At 40.4% G+C, this 15,498-nt stretch overlaps 1 protein-coding gene across 1 annotated transcript in view; it reads left to right on the plus strand.

Moving 5' to 3' along the window:
* Positions 1-15,498, plus strand: part of MLIP (muscular LMNA interacting protein) — a 107,127-nt gene that overhangs the window by 3,198 nt on the left and 88,431 nt on the right. Inside the window, exon 4 of the mRNA XM_073787805.1 lies at positions 13,877-15,436. Coding sequence (XP_073643906.1) covers positions 13,877-15,436 — 1,560 coding nt within the window. The remainder of the gene's footprint in view (positions 1-13,876; positions 15,437-15,498) is intronic.

The raw sequence follows: 15,498 nt of genomic DNA on the forward strand, positions 1-15,498 counted from the left end.
ATACACTAGGAATTAAGAGTGTGTAAGGAAAATCATTTCCTCCTGTGTGACTTCAGGGAAATATTGACTGTATTCCTGGAAACCACCAGAAGCAGGGCTGGCCTCAGAGAATTGGGGAGAAGATCCCACCCCAAAGCTTAGCAGCAAGATTGAATGGTTCCTTTAAGGTGTCAAGGGTTTGATACTGTAGGAGAAGACTCATAGCTGTGACGGCAGGAAAGAAAGGGGGTGAAGAGGGTGGGATTTTGAAGGGAAAAAAATAGGATGACTGGCTATTTGTTGTCATGAAGCTATCAGATGACTTTGACAAGGCGTAGAATGTTAGGAATGCAGAGACTGGCTTGGCTTTGGGAGTAAATAATGGGTGCAGAGCTCCCTGTGACAATGAGGATGAGTCAGTACCAAGATGTTCTATTTAGAAACTGCTAGACCAGGCACTTGCAAGCATACCAAAGTAGTTGGGAGAACATTTTTATTGTTGAGTTGGCCTTTTGGTACTACTAGGACCTATGCAAAACTGTAGCTTAGGCATCTTATCTTTGGTGCCACCTTATCTTTATTTATGCAGCCTTCACTGGACTTCCTGATGATGTATTTATGTCACTCTCAAGCATCCAGTATCCTCATGCTGTCTTTTGGTGATAGAAGACTCTCACTGGGGTAGCACCACCCAGGTCTATTGGATTAAAACATTTATTTCTTCTTGAAATTTATTCTTAGCTAGTTATTGGGAATATTCTAATCATATAATTAAACATATTCTCAGTAAGTGGTGGTAGGCTTAAACATTTCTTTCTTGCCTTAGGAAAGATGATGAAATAAGCAAGTTGGCAATGTGGAAGTTTCCATAGTGTGTGGAGTGTAGTTTAACATGGCCTTTGAAGACATGGTGATACCAAATATAAATAAAGAAAAGTATTCTTAATGAAGCAATGTTTGGATTTTCAATTTACTCTTTTCCCCAACTGATAGATTTCTTCTGCTGAGTTGGTCATTTATTTTGTTTTCATGTGACCAAATATATAGAGGGCAAGCCAGAGACAAAACACACATTTGGGATCTTTTTGCCAAAATCAGTTAGTTAGAAGTAGGTTATAGCTCATGGTATCAAAGCTCCAAATGAAAAGGCAAAGCTCAGCCTAATTCATTAGTGGTGGATGAGCATTATGATTACTGTAAATGGAGGAAAACTGGGTCCTGAAATGTTTGGGAATAACCATTGTTCCGGATTCCATTTCCTATAGTAATCCATTTGAGTGATGAATAGTAGGTCATCATGAAATAAACATTAAAAAAAAAGAAAAGTGAAAATGAGATGACTGTTAAATGTAAGCTAATCAGAAATGGCCAGAGCATTAAAGAAGTCACTCTGAGAAGTTAGTACAGTCAGTAGTCGAAGCTTAGTGTAAAAAGCCCAAAGATTATCCCATAATTGGATTACCTGATGCCAACAACATCAGCTTTTCAATCAGAAATGTAGTTAATTATTTCTGGTAAAAATGAATCCATGTACAGAATTGTCTATATATTATCACTATCAGTTAGTCAGGAATAATTTATGAAGCTATTCCTAAAAAAATTTACTTAGCTCCTAGTCTGACCTTTATCCTTTCTATAACCTAGCCTAGATGTCGTTTTCTATCCACATTGGTACTTCTATTCTTCAGCTCTCCTGAACTGTCATCGAAGTATACACGTCATACCTTTGCATCCCTGGTCCTTGATTCCTCTGTGTGTGATTCTTCTCTCTTCTCAGCCCATCTACATGTGGCCACAGCTATTTGATGCTCTAAGCTCAGCCCAAGCAGTACCTTTTCCTAGAGACATTCCCTTTGAAGATGAGTTAGTTTCTCTCCTATATCTTTGTCATTTTCCTTGTAGTTTGTAGTCGTTTTAGAAAATCTCCAATATAACTCCTTTTCACCTGATTATAATGGTGGATTTTATCTTTCTTCCTCACTAGACTGAGAACTATTTGAAGTCAAGGCCTGTCCCTTGTACATTTCTGTACCTCTAGCACTTAGTAGAGTGTCTTGCATATACATGAGGTTCAGTAAGGTGTATGAAAAGCATAAATATTTAAAAATTCACATCTTTGAAGTCCTTGCTCAGATATTGACTCCTTCATGAAGCCTGCTTTGGTTCCTTCAGTGAAAGCAAACTCTCTCTCAATATAATTCTGGTAGCTTTTTCTGTACATCTTCTATAACAATTATCCTATTCCAGCATGCATTATAACTATTTAGGTTCATGCCTTATCTCACCTAACAGACTGTGAAGTTTTTAGAGGTAAGGTCCACGTTAAGCCCATTTTTATTAAACACTTTTTTCTCTATAGTGGTTACTATATTATCTTGAACAAAGTCAGTATAAATATTGGGTTGAGTGTATTTTGTGTTCCAAATACTTTTGCTGAGGTGGCATGTTTAAGCAAAAGTACATTATGTTAAAAATCATTAAAGAATTTAAAATTTTAAAGTGTAAGTCAAAATTAAAAAGACTGTATAATATAAGCAGTTGAATCAAAAGCCTTTCAAATAAAATTCAGAAAGAAAAGAGTAATGTTTTTGAATGTTAATGTCTTGAATGTTGGTGTAGATGGCTAAGAATTGACTTTCCTAGGGATAGTATTAGACTTAAAAGAGAGGTGAATATACACGTATAAAAACAGAATGATTTGTCTGAAAGACCTACAATAAAGCCTGGAGCTAAGACAGTGTCTGTGGGAATAAAAAGAGGGACTTTGTGGGGGTAGAATGAACTGGATTTGTTCATTGACCACATACGGAAAAAAAAAATCAGTGATGAATGAAATTTATAACCAAGGAAATTGAATGAATGTTGGCATTAACTGAGGAAAGAATAACAGGTCTTGGGAAGGGATAAGAAGAGATGACATATCTAATGTTGAGTTTGAGATGCCTGGTGGCAGAATGCAATGCTATCAAGAAAGAAGCTGGAAATATAAATCTGGACATAAGAGGGAGATGGGAGACTGGAAGTATTTCCCATATGAGCTGAAGCTATGAGAATGGAGCTGTTTACTCGTGGAAATAATGCAAAACAGGAAGATACAAGATACAACGTAGGACGCAGTCAAGTATAAAGGGTCAGTGAAAGATGAGAAGCCAAAGAAGGAGGCTGAGAGGGGACCAAAGAAGTTGGAGAGAGGGGTTTCATGCAGGGAAAGCTAAAGAGACTTTCGAATAAAAGGTAGTTTATAAATGAGGCCAAATACATAAACTATATAAACATTAATTAATTAATCAATAATTTAAACGTAGCTCAGTAATGTTTTCTTTCTAAAACTCAAATGAATCTGTTATCAATCATATCCATTCTGGGATACAAAATACCAACCGTGAAAGAACGTTCGGGTGGCATGACATGTTTTGAGAATGAACATGGAATTATCACATAGGAATCATATGGTTCTCCCTGTTTTACGCCGGGAGACCTCCTGGAGAATGCAGCTTTCCTCTCCAATATTGTACTTTCATATTTTCTAGCTGCCTTGATGACAGATTTTCTTACTGTCCTGCAGCAAGTAATTCTGCCAAGTGGGACAGCCAGGTTAATATATGCTGCTGCTTGATTTAGAGAAGATTAGAAGCTAGGAGATCAAGAGGCCAAGATCAAAGGGAAGGGAAGGATCAAAAGGCCTTTTGCTGATAGAGTTGGAGGTGAAGCACTAGGGGTCCCTGCAGGGAGGTGTGTCCTCTGCAAGGAAGGGAGGGGACCCTCTCCTGCATGATTATTATTAGAACCAGATGTGTAGGGATGGGGCTAGGGATGCGGGGTCTGACCTGGCCGCTGTCTCAATTTGGGATATGGGAGCCCTTCTGCTCTCCCAGGTTAGAGCCCAGAGTCTGGTCCCATTACCTGCTTGGACACACACCTCCTCTGGGCTCCTCCTCTGGGAGAGGGGATGGGATTGTCCAGCATGTGACCAGCTCTGCTCCAGAAGAGCAGCCTGGCACCTTCTACTAAAATATTATTCTATAATATGATTTATGAAAATAATATAATATATAACACAATAGAAAATATTATAAATTTAATACAAGTCAAAATAAAATACAAAACAAAGCCAAATAAAGTAGGGCCTTCAAAGTCCATTAAATATAGGACTTAGGAGGTCATTTGGTGACCTTGATGGGAACAATGTGAGTGGGGTGATGGGGCAGAAATCAAGTTGAGGAATGGATAAGTAGTGAAAGGGAGATCACACAGTAGAGAGATGGTATGAAAAAGCAAAAATGAGACTGGCAACTTATGTTCACACTCCTCTGGGCAGTTACTTGAGGTCGTAAACTTTAGTGTCCTCATTTGTAGAATGGGGTGATGCTATCAACCTTCCTTGGGAAGATTAAATGAGATTAAATATATGGCCTAGAACAGTTCCTGGCCCATAAGTGTTCTCAGGAATGATTCAGTGTATTTAAAAAGTTGGAAATGGCAGCATGTTTGGGGGCACAGGGTAAGGAACATGGGAGGAGGGAAACATTTTATATATTCGTTCAAACATAGCTTGGATGTCAGAACGGAAGAAAGGACACAAAAAATAAGATCAGTAGAACTAGTGGTGGCCAAATAGAGGAGGCTCTTACAAAAAATTCTGGGAAATTTGGACATTGGCACACATATTAATTAAGAACCTAGATTTTAGGGATCCATGGAAAAGAGATTGCAACAAATTATTTGGACAGGGCATCAGACATAGAAACCTTTTTTATAGTCGTGGGCCTTTGTTCTATAGTGAAATACCCTATTCATACCAGCACATTGTATCAGAGTAGCTTTTATATGTCTCTCTTACACCAGTAGATTTGTGAGCCCTGTGATGACAAAAAATCTTCTCGCCTTCTGTCTGCATCACCTAACTCCAATGCCTGAGACACTATAGGTACTAAGAGAGTATCTGATGAATGAATGAATGAATGATCCTCCTTTTCCCATGACACTGCCATATAAATAGGGAATAGACATCATTACGTAACTCTCTTAATTTACAGCAGAGAAAAATTATATTAGAGGAGGGAAGACAGCCTAGGACTCCAGCCTCATAGCTTGGCTGTTGTTTTGTATGTTGCCTGTTAAAACACATTGTCCATAGCTTTGGGCCTAGGGATTTAGAGGTTTAAGACTTTGAAAAAAGCTGGGAGGTTAAACTTCCATGTTAGTTCTGCTAACTGCTAGTCTTCTGCTACTCTAACTGCTGAGAAGACTAGCTTGGAGACACAGGTTCCTGAAAAATGGCATGTTTCTATTAAAATGCAAGGAAGTCATTTGTACATGCCCATCAGCAGGATGACTTCCTAACTGTAGGCAGAGCAGAGCTACATGGGGCCCAGCAGCAAAGAAAACAAAACAGGAGTCTGCCTTGCACAGCAGGTGGGAGGTCATCCAAGTAGTATCGCAGATTCTGGCTGGGCCCACTTGATCGTATAATTGCCTTGAGGCAGTTGAGATGATTAAAAATGTAGAGGGGGCTTCCCTGGTGGCGCAGTGGTTGGGAGTCCGCCTGCCGGTGCAGGGGACATGGGTTCGTGCCCTGGTCCGGGAGGATCCCACGTGCCGCGGAGCGGCTGGGCCCGTGGGCCGTGGCCGCTGAGCCTGCGCGTCCGGAGCCTGTTGCTCCGCAGCGGGAGAGGCCACAGCAGTGAGAGGCCAGTGTATGGCAAAAAAAAAAAAAAAAAAATGTAGAGGCCCTCATTCTTTTAATTGATATACATACCCCTGACCAACTGATTTTATTGCTTTAAAAACCTTTCTCTAGCGCTCTTCCCATTGCCAACTCCCCATTTCCTTTCTTGTTTAGGGTGAGTATATGATTCCATCCTATTCCACTCACTTAACCTACGTTGTCACCGTCCATGGTGAGTGACACTGGACACACCAAGGAGAGTTCCTCTGACTCAGTGGGGGACCCTGGCTCTGCTCTGATGCTGGCAGAATCCCTGTGATGCCTCGCTGGTCGTTGGTTGCTTCTTCTGGTTGAGATCAATTGTACCAATAGCCCGAGGGGCAGAGGAAGTGCATTTATGGAAAATCAAGTTGCTTTGACAATTTCAGCAGAAGGGTGAGGAAGACTTTTAAAAGGAGGGACTCCCGACTTTTGGTATCAGAACTCAAATATTTGTCTTGCTGATGAGGAAAAGACAGACCTGTGGATCTAAGAGCCATCAGTCTCTCCACCCTCATGCCCAGAGTCTGGAGCAGAATAAGAGGGGCCAACTGTGGAGGGAGGTGATGATGCCACTGTGGAGGGAGGTGTCAGGATGTGACACCACACCCTCCTCTCTGGCTTTCTGTTCCTACACCCACTTGACACTTTATTCCCTCATTCCTGCATGAAGGTAACATGCCAGACATTAGACACTAGGAGAGTAAACTTTAAAAGAACTTAGTACCTGCCTTCAAGGAGCTTGGAAAACAATTGCACCTGAAAATGATGCCAATGAAAGGTGACAGGTTCAAGGAACAGTGGGACGTCTAGAGGGAGGACACCTAGATCATCCTGGATCACCAGGAAGGGTTCACATTGTCTGAGCTGAAATGTGAAAGATGAGTAAAAGTGTTCTTGGCTGACGAACAGGGCCCAGGCATTCCAGACAGTGAGAACAGCCAGGGAAGTACTGACACACAAGAAGAGGGTGGAAAAGAGAAGGAGTATGATAAGGGCTCATCAAATATACTAGGAAATACACTAGGAGAGAGAGATGTTATAGAGGCCACAGATAAAACAGTTTTGAAAAGGAGGAAGAGATTGCAAGTCAGATTCTGTAGAGAAATCAGAAGAGATAAGGGATTCAAGTGCCTGAGGGGCTTAGGAAAAAATAAACCATTGTAGATATTGGTGATAACAGTTTCTGCAGAAGAGCTGGGGGTAAAATCTGTTAAGAAGTCAGGGGAAGTATATTACTTTTCTATTGCTGCATAACAGATTATCATATATTTAGTGGCTTAAAAAAAACACCTATTTATATTCTCCAGGGATTTTTAGATCAGAGGCCTGGGCACAGCTGAGCTGGGTCTCACAAGTTTGAAATCAAGATGTCAAGTTCATCTCACCTGGAAACTCTCCTAAGGGAAGGGTCCGCCTCTAAGTTCCCCCATGTTATTGGCAGAATTCATTTCCTCGAGGCTGTAGAATTCATGGCAGCTTGCTTCTTAAAGCTGCTACCTTGATCTCCAGCTTTCTGACCCTCTTTTAAAGGGCTCATTTTATTAGTGTTGCCAAGTCTGAGCTCGTACTGTTCACCGCATGTCAGGCTAATAAATTGAGAGATGAGTTGTTGGGGCCAGGAATAGTGACTTTATTTGGAAAGCTAGCAGACCAAGAAGATGGCAGACTAGTGCCCCAAGGAACCAGCTTCCCTGAGTTGGAATTCAGTCTTCGTTTATCTAAAAAGGGGAGGTGGTTTAGTTAGTTGTTGCAAACTTCTTGGTGTTGGAATCCTTTGTTTTTGCAGCTGTCCACATAGGTCTATAGGTCTGGTCACAATGTTCCTATAAACCTTCAAGACAGATGTTACTCTGTTCTGCAACTTTTTATCTCTATATGAATGGAAGAGTGTTACACCTTTAAAGGTTAGAGCCTTGAGAATGCGCTATCCTGCATATTTCAGGCTATAGGCAACATTCTTAACTTGTAGCTAAAGCAATAGATACACAGGTTAAAGTAAAAGAAACACATCCAATATGGAGTCAGATTTGTTCTTCCCTATTGCATTAGGGCATGCCTACTCAGGAGGATCTCTTATTTGATTAAGTTAAAGTCACCTGATTAGGAACCTTAAATACATTTGCAAAATGCCTTCACCGTTGCCAGGTTCTATTAGCTAGAATCAAGTCACAGTCTCCATCTACATTTAAGAGGAGGGGATTAAGGCAGTCTGTGTGGGGGCGGCTGTTTGAGAAGTCATTTTAGGGTGTGTTGGCCAGAATAAGTAAGTAAATCAACACAGTGATGGTAGGGAAAGGTGTGGCTGAGAAGAAATCTACATAGACCTGTAACTAGGGCATTTACAGGCACCACAGATCTTGGTGCATGTGTGTGCATGTGTTTTTATCAGTTAGATTTTGTTGCTTAACAAACAGTACCAAAATTGTGTTTTCAAACAGCAACCATCTATTTAGCTCAAAAATCCGCAGGTCAACAATTTGGCTGTGTTCAGCTGCGTGGTTCTGCAGCTCTGGGTCAGGCTTGGCTGATCTTTGCTGTGGTTCACTTACGGGTCTGCAATTGGCTGCTGGGTCAGCTGCTGGCTGGTTAGCTGTCTGGTGGTTGGTTAGCTGAGATGTGGTCTGGCATCTTCCAGTGGACTAGCCTGGGCTCATTTACATTGTGGTGATGCTCTGCACTCAGCAAGCCAGTAAGCCCCAATGCACAAGTGCTTTTCAAGCCACTGTGTCTTGTATCACATTTGCTAACATCCCACTGGTCAAAACAAGTCATATGGCTAGGTGAGGTTAAAGGGTGAATGAGGAAAAGGACTTTGCCTTTCTTACGAAAAGAGTAGAAAAATGTGGACATTTTTACAGTCTACTACATGATAGTTATTATTATCTTTTTAATGATGGGAAGTATTCTGCTTTATGTTAGGATGAGAGAACCAGTAAAAAAGAAAAAGGATGAATACATAGCATACAGGGGATAGTTAATGAAATGGGATCCCTGAGAAGGCAAGAGCTGCTGGGATTCAGAGTACAGAGGGAAATTTACTCTTAAAAAGGGAAAAGACATTATTTTTCTTTAGAATGAAGGAAAGGGGATAAGAATAGGTCTAGAAAAAATTTAATTTTCCCAGTAATCATAATTTTCCTTGGAGAAAAGGAATTTCAGTTATCTGTTGCACACAGTGAGGGAGGTTCTGGGAAAAGGGTTAGTGAGTGCTAACTTTGTGGAAGGCTGTTGTTTAGAACAGGAGAGGAAGCTGAGGTCAAAATATAAGAAAAGAAAAAAAAAATCCCAAATGACCCACAAAAAAGCTGAGTGGTACACAGCCCAGCTGAGACTATAGACCTTAAGTTTATGATGACACAAATTTACAGTGCCTTACCCAGCCCATGTGTGAATTAGAAAAATGTACCCCCTCTGCTTAGTGTAGGAAAGTTCAGCCCCACTCTCAGCTGGTGCCCTTGTACAGGACAAGTTCTTAAATCAAGTGCAGTGGCCCTGGGTTCCATTATATTTTTAAAATAACAGCTTTAAGTAGACTAGGTCTAGGAGCATAATTGATTTAAGAATAATGATTTGCCAAGTGGATTAGCAAAAGAACAAGATGGCTAGAGTGTTGACAATATTGGCAAGAAGGTTGAGATTAAATAAGTATTTCTAAAACCTAAAATGCAAAATAGCAGGGGATGAGGGAGATGAGACTGGCTAGGAGGAGAGGGGCTCTGTTGTGAAGGAACAATCTTGAGTTCTTGGCAGATGTGGGAAAGTATTGGTGACATCTTGAGCATCGGTGTGTTTTGATTAGATTTTTTTTTTTTTTCTGTATGTGGGCTTCTCACTCCTGTGGCCTCTCCCGTTGCGGAGCACAGGCTCCGGACGCGCGGGCTCAGCGGCCATGGCTCACGGGCCCAGCCGCTCCGTGGCATGTGGGATCCTCCCGGACCGGGGCATGAACCCGTGTCCCCTGCATCGGCAGGCGGACTCTCAACCACTGCGCCACCAGGGAAGCCCTGATTAGATTTTTAACAGGTCAGTCTGAAGATAGGTGCAATTGGGTGCAACTAGAAATAGGAATACCAAAAAGATGACTTAAATTGTTCAGGTAAGAAAGGCTGAGAATCTGCTCAGTCACATTGCAAGTGTCCATCAGTGAGAAGAGGACAGATCAGCAGGTTTGTTTAGGAGGCCAAGGAGCTATAATGTAATGATTGCATGCAAGGACAAAGGAGAATCGGGAGTTTCTGCCTTGCAGAAACTGTACAGATTCAGGAGAAAGATCACAACTATATGGACCAACATGGTTTAAATCTTGGGAACTATTCAGACCATCAGGCAGCAGATCAGACATTTTCGTTTTTATTCAGATGTTTTGGAATCTCATGGACACATTAGGAAAAACTGAATATACACAGAAGCAGTTAATTTTATTTATTTATTATTGAACTATAATTTATTTACAATGTTGTGTTAATTTCTACTTTTCAGCAAAGTGATTGTTACACATATATATACATTCTTTTTTTTTAATATTCTTTTCCATATGGTTTACCATAGGATACTGAATATATTTCCCTGTGCTATACAGTGGGACCTTATTGTTTATCCATTCTCTCTATATATAATAGTTTGCATCTGCTAATCCCAACCTCCCAGTCCATCCCTCCCCCAACACCCTCCCTTAGCAACTGCAAGTCTGTTCTGTATCTCTGTGAGTCTGTTTCTGTTTCATAGATAAGTTCATTTGTGTCGTATTTTAGATTCCACATATAAGTGAGATCATATGGTATTTGTCTTTCTCTTTCTGACTTACTTCACTGAGTATGATAATCTCTAGTTATATCCATGTTGCTGCAAATGCCATTATTTCATTCTTTTTTATGGCTGAGTGGTATTCCTTTGTATATAATACCACATCTTCTTTATCCATTCCTCTGTCTATGGACATTTAGGTTGCTTCCATGTGTTGGCTACTGTGAATAGTGCTGAGAAGCAGTTAATTTGAGATTGACTAAAGTGACAAGGCAGCTATACTACAGAGACTGGTTGTTAAAATAACTGATAGCCTCTATTATGCAGGATCCAATATGGATTTAAGATTAAGACCATCCACTTGATGAGAGCAGAGTATTGTAAGCATCCTCTGTTACAGAGATTACTGTGAATGTATTCAGAGCTCAGGATAGTTTTTCTAGGAGAAGAGAGTTCTGAAAATGATTTTGGAGGAGGTATGTGGTAAGGGGGCTCAAGGAATCAGAAGAGGGCTGGGGATTGGAGAACATAGTCAGCGGTGATTTTAGAGAGGTGCCTGAAGCGAAGACATCAACAAATATCAGGTTAGAAATAAATGGTGGAGAAGACAGAGAACAGGTTTGAGAGAGAAGGAATTAGAGAACCTAGAGAACAGAACTGGGGTTATTAATGGGAGAGGATGGAAAGATTGATATAATTTGTAGGCATCATCAGAGAAGTTTATTATCATCAGTAAGGGATTTACAGGAAAGAGCTAAAATAAAGGGCCTATTTCGAGCTACTTGACTGAACATTTGACAGGTATCCATCCTTTCTTCCTGCATAAAATCATTCATGTCTTTACTCGCTCTTTTTTTAAAGTTATTAATAAGAGGAACTCAGGAAAATGAATCTTTTTCATTAAAAAATGCATTCCCTTCTCCTGGAAATTTTATAAAAATATGGTGCCACATTTTTATATTAGTATAAATTAGGATAAGATCAAATTAGAAAAAAACATATTGCAAATGCTTATTAATACATCAAATAGGAAAATATAATAAAAAACATTCTTAGACTTTTCAGAATCTTTCCCTTTGAACTTTTCTTAGAAGTTCTTCAATGATAAGCTATTAGAAAGTACAGTAAAATTAAGAGTTACTTATATTAGGTAAGATATGACTTCATGTAATAGAATGTTTGGTAATTAGAAGCCATAGTCTTGGGGAAATTGAAGGGAACAGTCTTTTCCTCTGATGAGACCCTCAAAATCACAGTCCTGAGATTTTAACATGATAATTTGGTAGATAATCAGGATGAATTAATGAGTTTGTTATATAAACTGAAGTTATTTGGAAACATGACTGAAAAGGTAATGGAATTTTTGTGGCTGTTATTAATTTACAATTTTTTTATAACAAAAGCTATGGCATAGCATGCAAAGAGACTGTACATAGCCTCGAAATTTCTTCATTCCTTCCATGAGGACAGACCAATCATAGGAAACAATTAGAGAAGACCTTTCACTTATGGCTAAACACAAGAGTTGATTTTACAAATACTGGATAAGCGAATTGTTTTTAAGCAAAACTTATGTGAGGGAATTGTTAAGCTTTCTTTTTCAATTTTATTGAATTGTTTGATTTTCAATTATTGATGATTTTCAGATATTCTGGGTTGCATGCCAAAATTATTAAAAAATAATTTATGTGGCAAGAATTCTGTGTTGCAAATACACAAATGAATTTACATATAAAAAGAGAAGAATATTTTGGGTACATTTGCTCAGAAACTTAGAAGTTTGGGGTGAGTTGTTTGAATTTATCAGTCTTAAATATTTTTAGAACTCAAAACTCTATGATGTGAAAATCTTTGCATTAGGTCTGATGGACACCTTCTTAACATGTTATAGAGCAAAATCAAGAAATATCTTTTACTGAGTTTATAAATGAAGCTCTTGCTAAGTTTAATTATTATGGTCGTACACTTTTCTGCTATGTAATGCAATGTATATAATATTATACAACTTAATATATAACTTAATAAATTAAGTATATAACTTAACAAATACAAATTAATATTTTGAATAACAGATATTCCCTAAATTCTGTATTAGGTACAAATATTTTCTTTTCTCTTATGGATCAATAGACTCAAATCAATAATTTTAAAGGGAAACCTCTGTTTAAAAGATTTGGCTTTAGAATCATTTATAATTTCAGTATTTGTCTTAAAGTACTGGATAATTTTAAAAATAGGGCAAGAATAGAGCTACTCAGTTATTTTACAGGCTCTCCCTAGCTTCTCTTGAAAGTGATACAATATTTCTTTATTTTCTTTTTATTTGATGTGGGATTGGTGGCTTGCATTGTTTCAGGCAGATTAGATGAACCTATTTGCAGGGCACCTATAGAGACATAGACGTAGAGAACAGACATGTGGACACAGTGGGGGAAGGGGAGGGTGGGATGAATTGGGAGATTAGGTTTGACATAAATACACTACCATGTGTAAAATAGATAGCTAGTGGGAAACTGCTCTATAGCACAGGGAGCTCAGCTCGGTGCTCTGTGATGACCTAGATGGGTGGGATGGAGGCAGGGGTGGGAAGGAGGTCCAAGAAGGAGGGGATATAGGTATGCATATAGCCGATTCACTTCATTTTACAGCAGAAACTAACACAACATTGTAAAGCAATTATACTCCAATTAAAAAAAAAACAGATAATGTACTCTGGTTTCTTTCCATATGAAAGAGTATCTATTCATTCCTTCCAACATAACTCACATCATTTATTAACTGTTCATTCTGGCAAGTAATTAGGGAAAATATTTTTCATAAGCTAAAACTCCCTCTCTGTTTCAGCCTTGGCTTTCAGTCTCTCAGTTTATTACAGTTATGTTGATGTTAAGCACTGCATCTTTTGAATTCTGGGCATTATTTTCAGGTTTACAATATGTAGGAGTAGTCCAAGTTTTTAGAATTTTTAACATTCAAAGTGTGGTAAAGTTTTTAAGGATTGTAGTCATTATTATTATATTATGGTTTATATTCTTGCAATGGAAGAAGACCTATTTCCTTTTCCAAAGTGCATTTTGAAATTTATATTGACGGTGATTTAAATCTTTTCAAATCACACAATTCCAAAAGAAGATAACTCTTTTAGATTTTTGTCAATGAATTATCTTCCAAAGGGAGACATGCAAATACAATTTTATATTGATGTTCATTCTGGAGAATAAATGAGATATAGTATCTAAGAGTTCACTGTTTATTTATATTTTATTTCAAATTCAAAGCAATGCCTCATTAGCAAAACAGAATTTCTGCCATTTTCTCAGAGGTTTAAGGGCCTCTTTTTGTGTAAACTAATAAGACTGTTTGCATAAATGCACAAGTGACAAGAATGTTTTGACAGTTTCACAAATGATGTCCTATGACCCTGTCTGTTTCTCTTTCCTCTAGTTAACTTCTCCCACTGCCTCTGAGCAGCTTGCCTATAAACCACCTGCTTTCTCCTTTGTTTCTCCAACTAATCAGAAAACACCACCTGTCCCAGTCGACCTAGCCGGAGCCTCTGTCCTGGAGGAGTTCCACCCGAGGAGGCTGGATGTCAGTGGGGCCCTGGTGGAAGAAACAGCCATGTACTTTCAAACTTCCGCTCACTCTGCACCATTTTTTGCACCGAAGGGCACGTCCTCGACGTCACAGTTCCCCCATCCCGCTCAATTATCAGGTTCTCACTCATCCAGTCCAAATGCAGTCCAGCAAAAACCTGGCCTGACGTCTGAAGTCCTCAAGAAGACTGTCACCTCGCATGTCCTTAGTCCCAGAGAAAGTCCGAGAACCTCTTCTCCTTCGCTGCCCTCCGGTGCTTCTCTGAAGTCGAATTCAGCCTCCTACATCCCGGTCCGCATCGTCACGCACTCACTCTCTCCGAGTCCCAAACCCCTCCCCTCCCCTTTCCACGGCTCTTCTTCCACTGTCTGTAGCGAAGTGTCATCCAGCGGGAACTTCTCAACGTCAGGGGTGAAATCCCCAGTGCCCTCCCGGCTTTCCCTCCTCACTGCCATCCTCAAATCCAACCCTTCTCACCAAAGACCCCTTTCCCCGGCATCCTGTCCCACCTTCTCTCTCAACTCCCTGGCTTCTTCCAGCCTCACACTCGATCAAAAAATTAAACAAACCTCTCCTACGCCTAAAAAATCCCTCTCAAGTTGCTCCCTGCGAGCGGCGTCTCCAGAGCAAAGGGAAAACCAGGTTTCTGATCTCAGCCAGCAATCCTTTCCCTTCCCTTTTTCCACTAAAGCTGCTCCCCTTCCTCTGGCATCCTCCCTTTCTCCCCCGAAACAGGGCAGTAGCAGCCTTGCTTCTTTGAATGTAGAGAAAACGCCATCCCCCACTTCTTTAAAGAGCAGCCCAATGATTTCCCAGCTGCAAACCAGTACCTCCAGTTCTACAGGTCTGCCTCCTGTCCCTCCAAGCTTTTCTCCTTTGTTTTCCAAGGGCAGACAGGATGCTGACCTCAGGGGCCCAGGAAAGCCCAGGGATATTTCCCCACATCCTTCTACGTTAGCCTCGTCGGCATCGTCTTCGGTGTCTCCTCCCACCAACCCAAGAGCCAGGCTCCCCTCTCCAGAGAAATGCTACCATCCTTCCCCAGCTCTTTCAAACCTGATAAACAGATCCAAGAGAGCATCAGCACCTCTCTCTGGCCCGGGGCAGACACCTTTAGCTCCTCCCCCACACCCTGTCTCCAGCGCTGGCTCTGCCTCTCTTCCCCAACTGGGGTGCTCCGCTCTCCCTCGTGCTAATCCGCCCACCGAGGTGCGCCACCTCAGTCCCTCAGCGCTGCACCCAAATCTTACCCTGCCTTCAAGACTTGGGAAATCCGAAAGCTCCATATCTGACCACAGGTCATCTGTTTCATCCCCATCACCTCCCATCTCTCTAACAAGAACCAACGAGCTGATTTCACCTTGTGCATTGTCCATGTCAACAGGCCCTGAAAATAAGAAACACAAGGTATTTTTTTTTTTTTTTTTGCACGTTGCATGGTGCATGTTTCTTTTGAAATACGGAATCAT

The sequence above is a fragment of the Tursiops truncatus genome, chromosome 10, assembly GCF_011762595.2.
Source record: "Tursiops truncatus isolate mTurTru1 chromosome 10, mTurTru1.mat.Y, whole genome shotgun sequence".
In the NCBI taxonomy this organism is placed as follows: Eukaryota; Metazoa; Chordata; class Mammalia; order Artiodactyla; family Delphinidae; genus Tursiops; species Tursiops truncatus.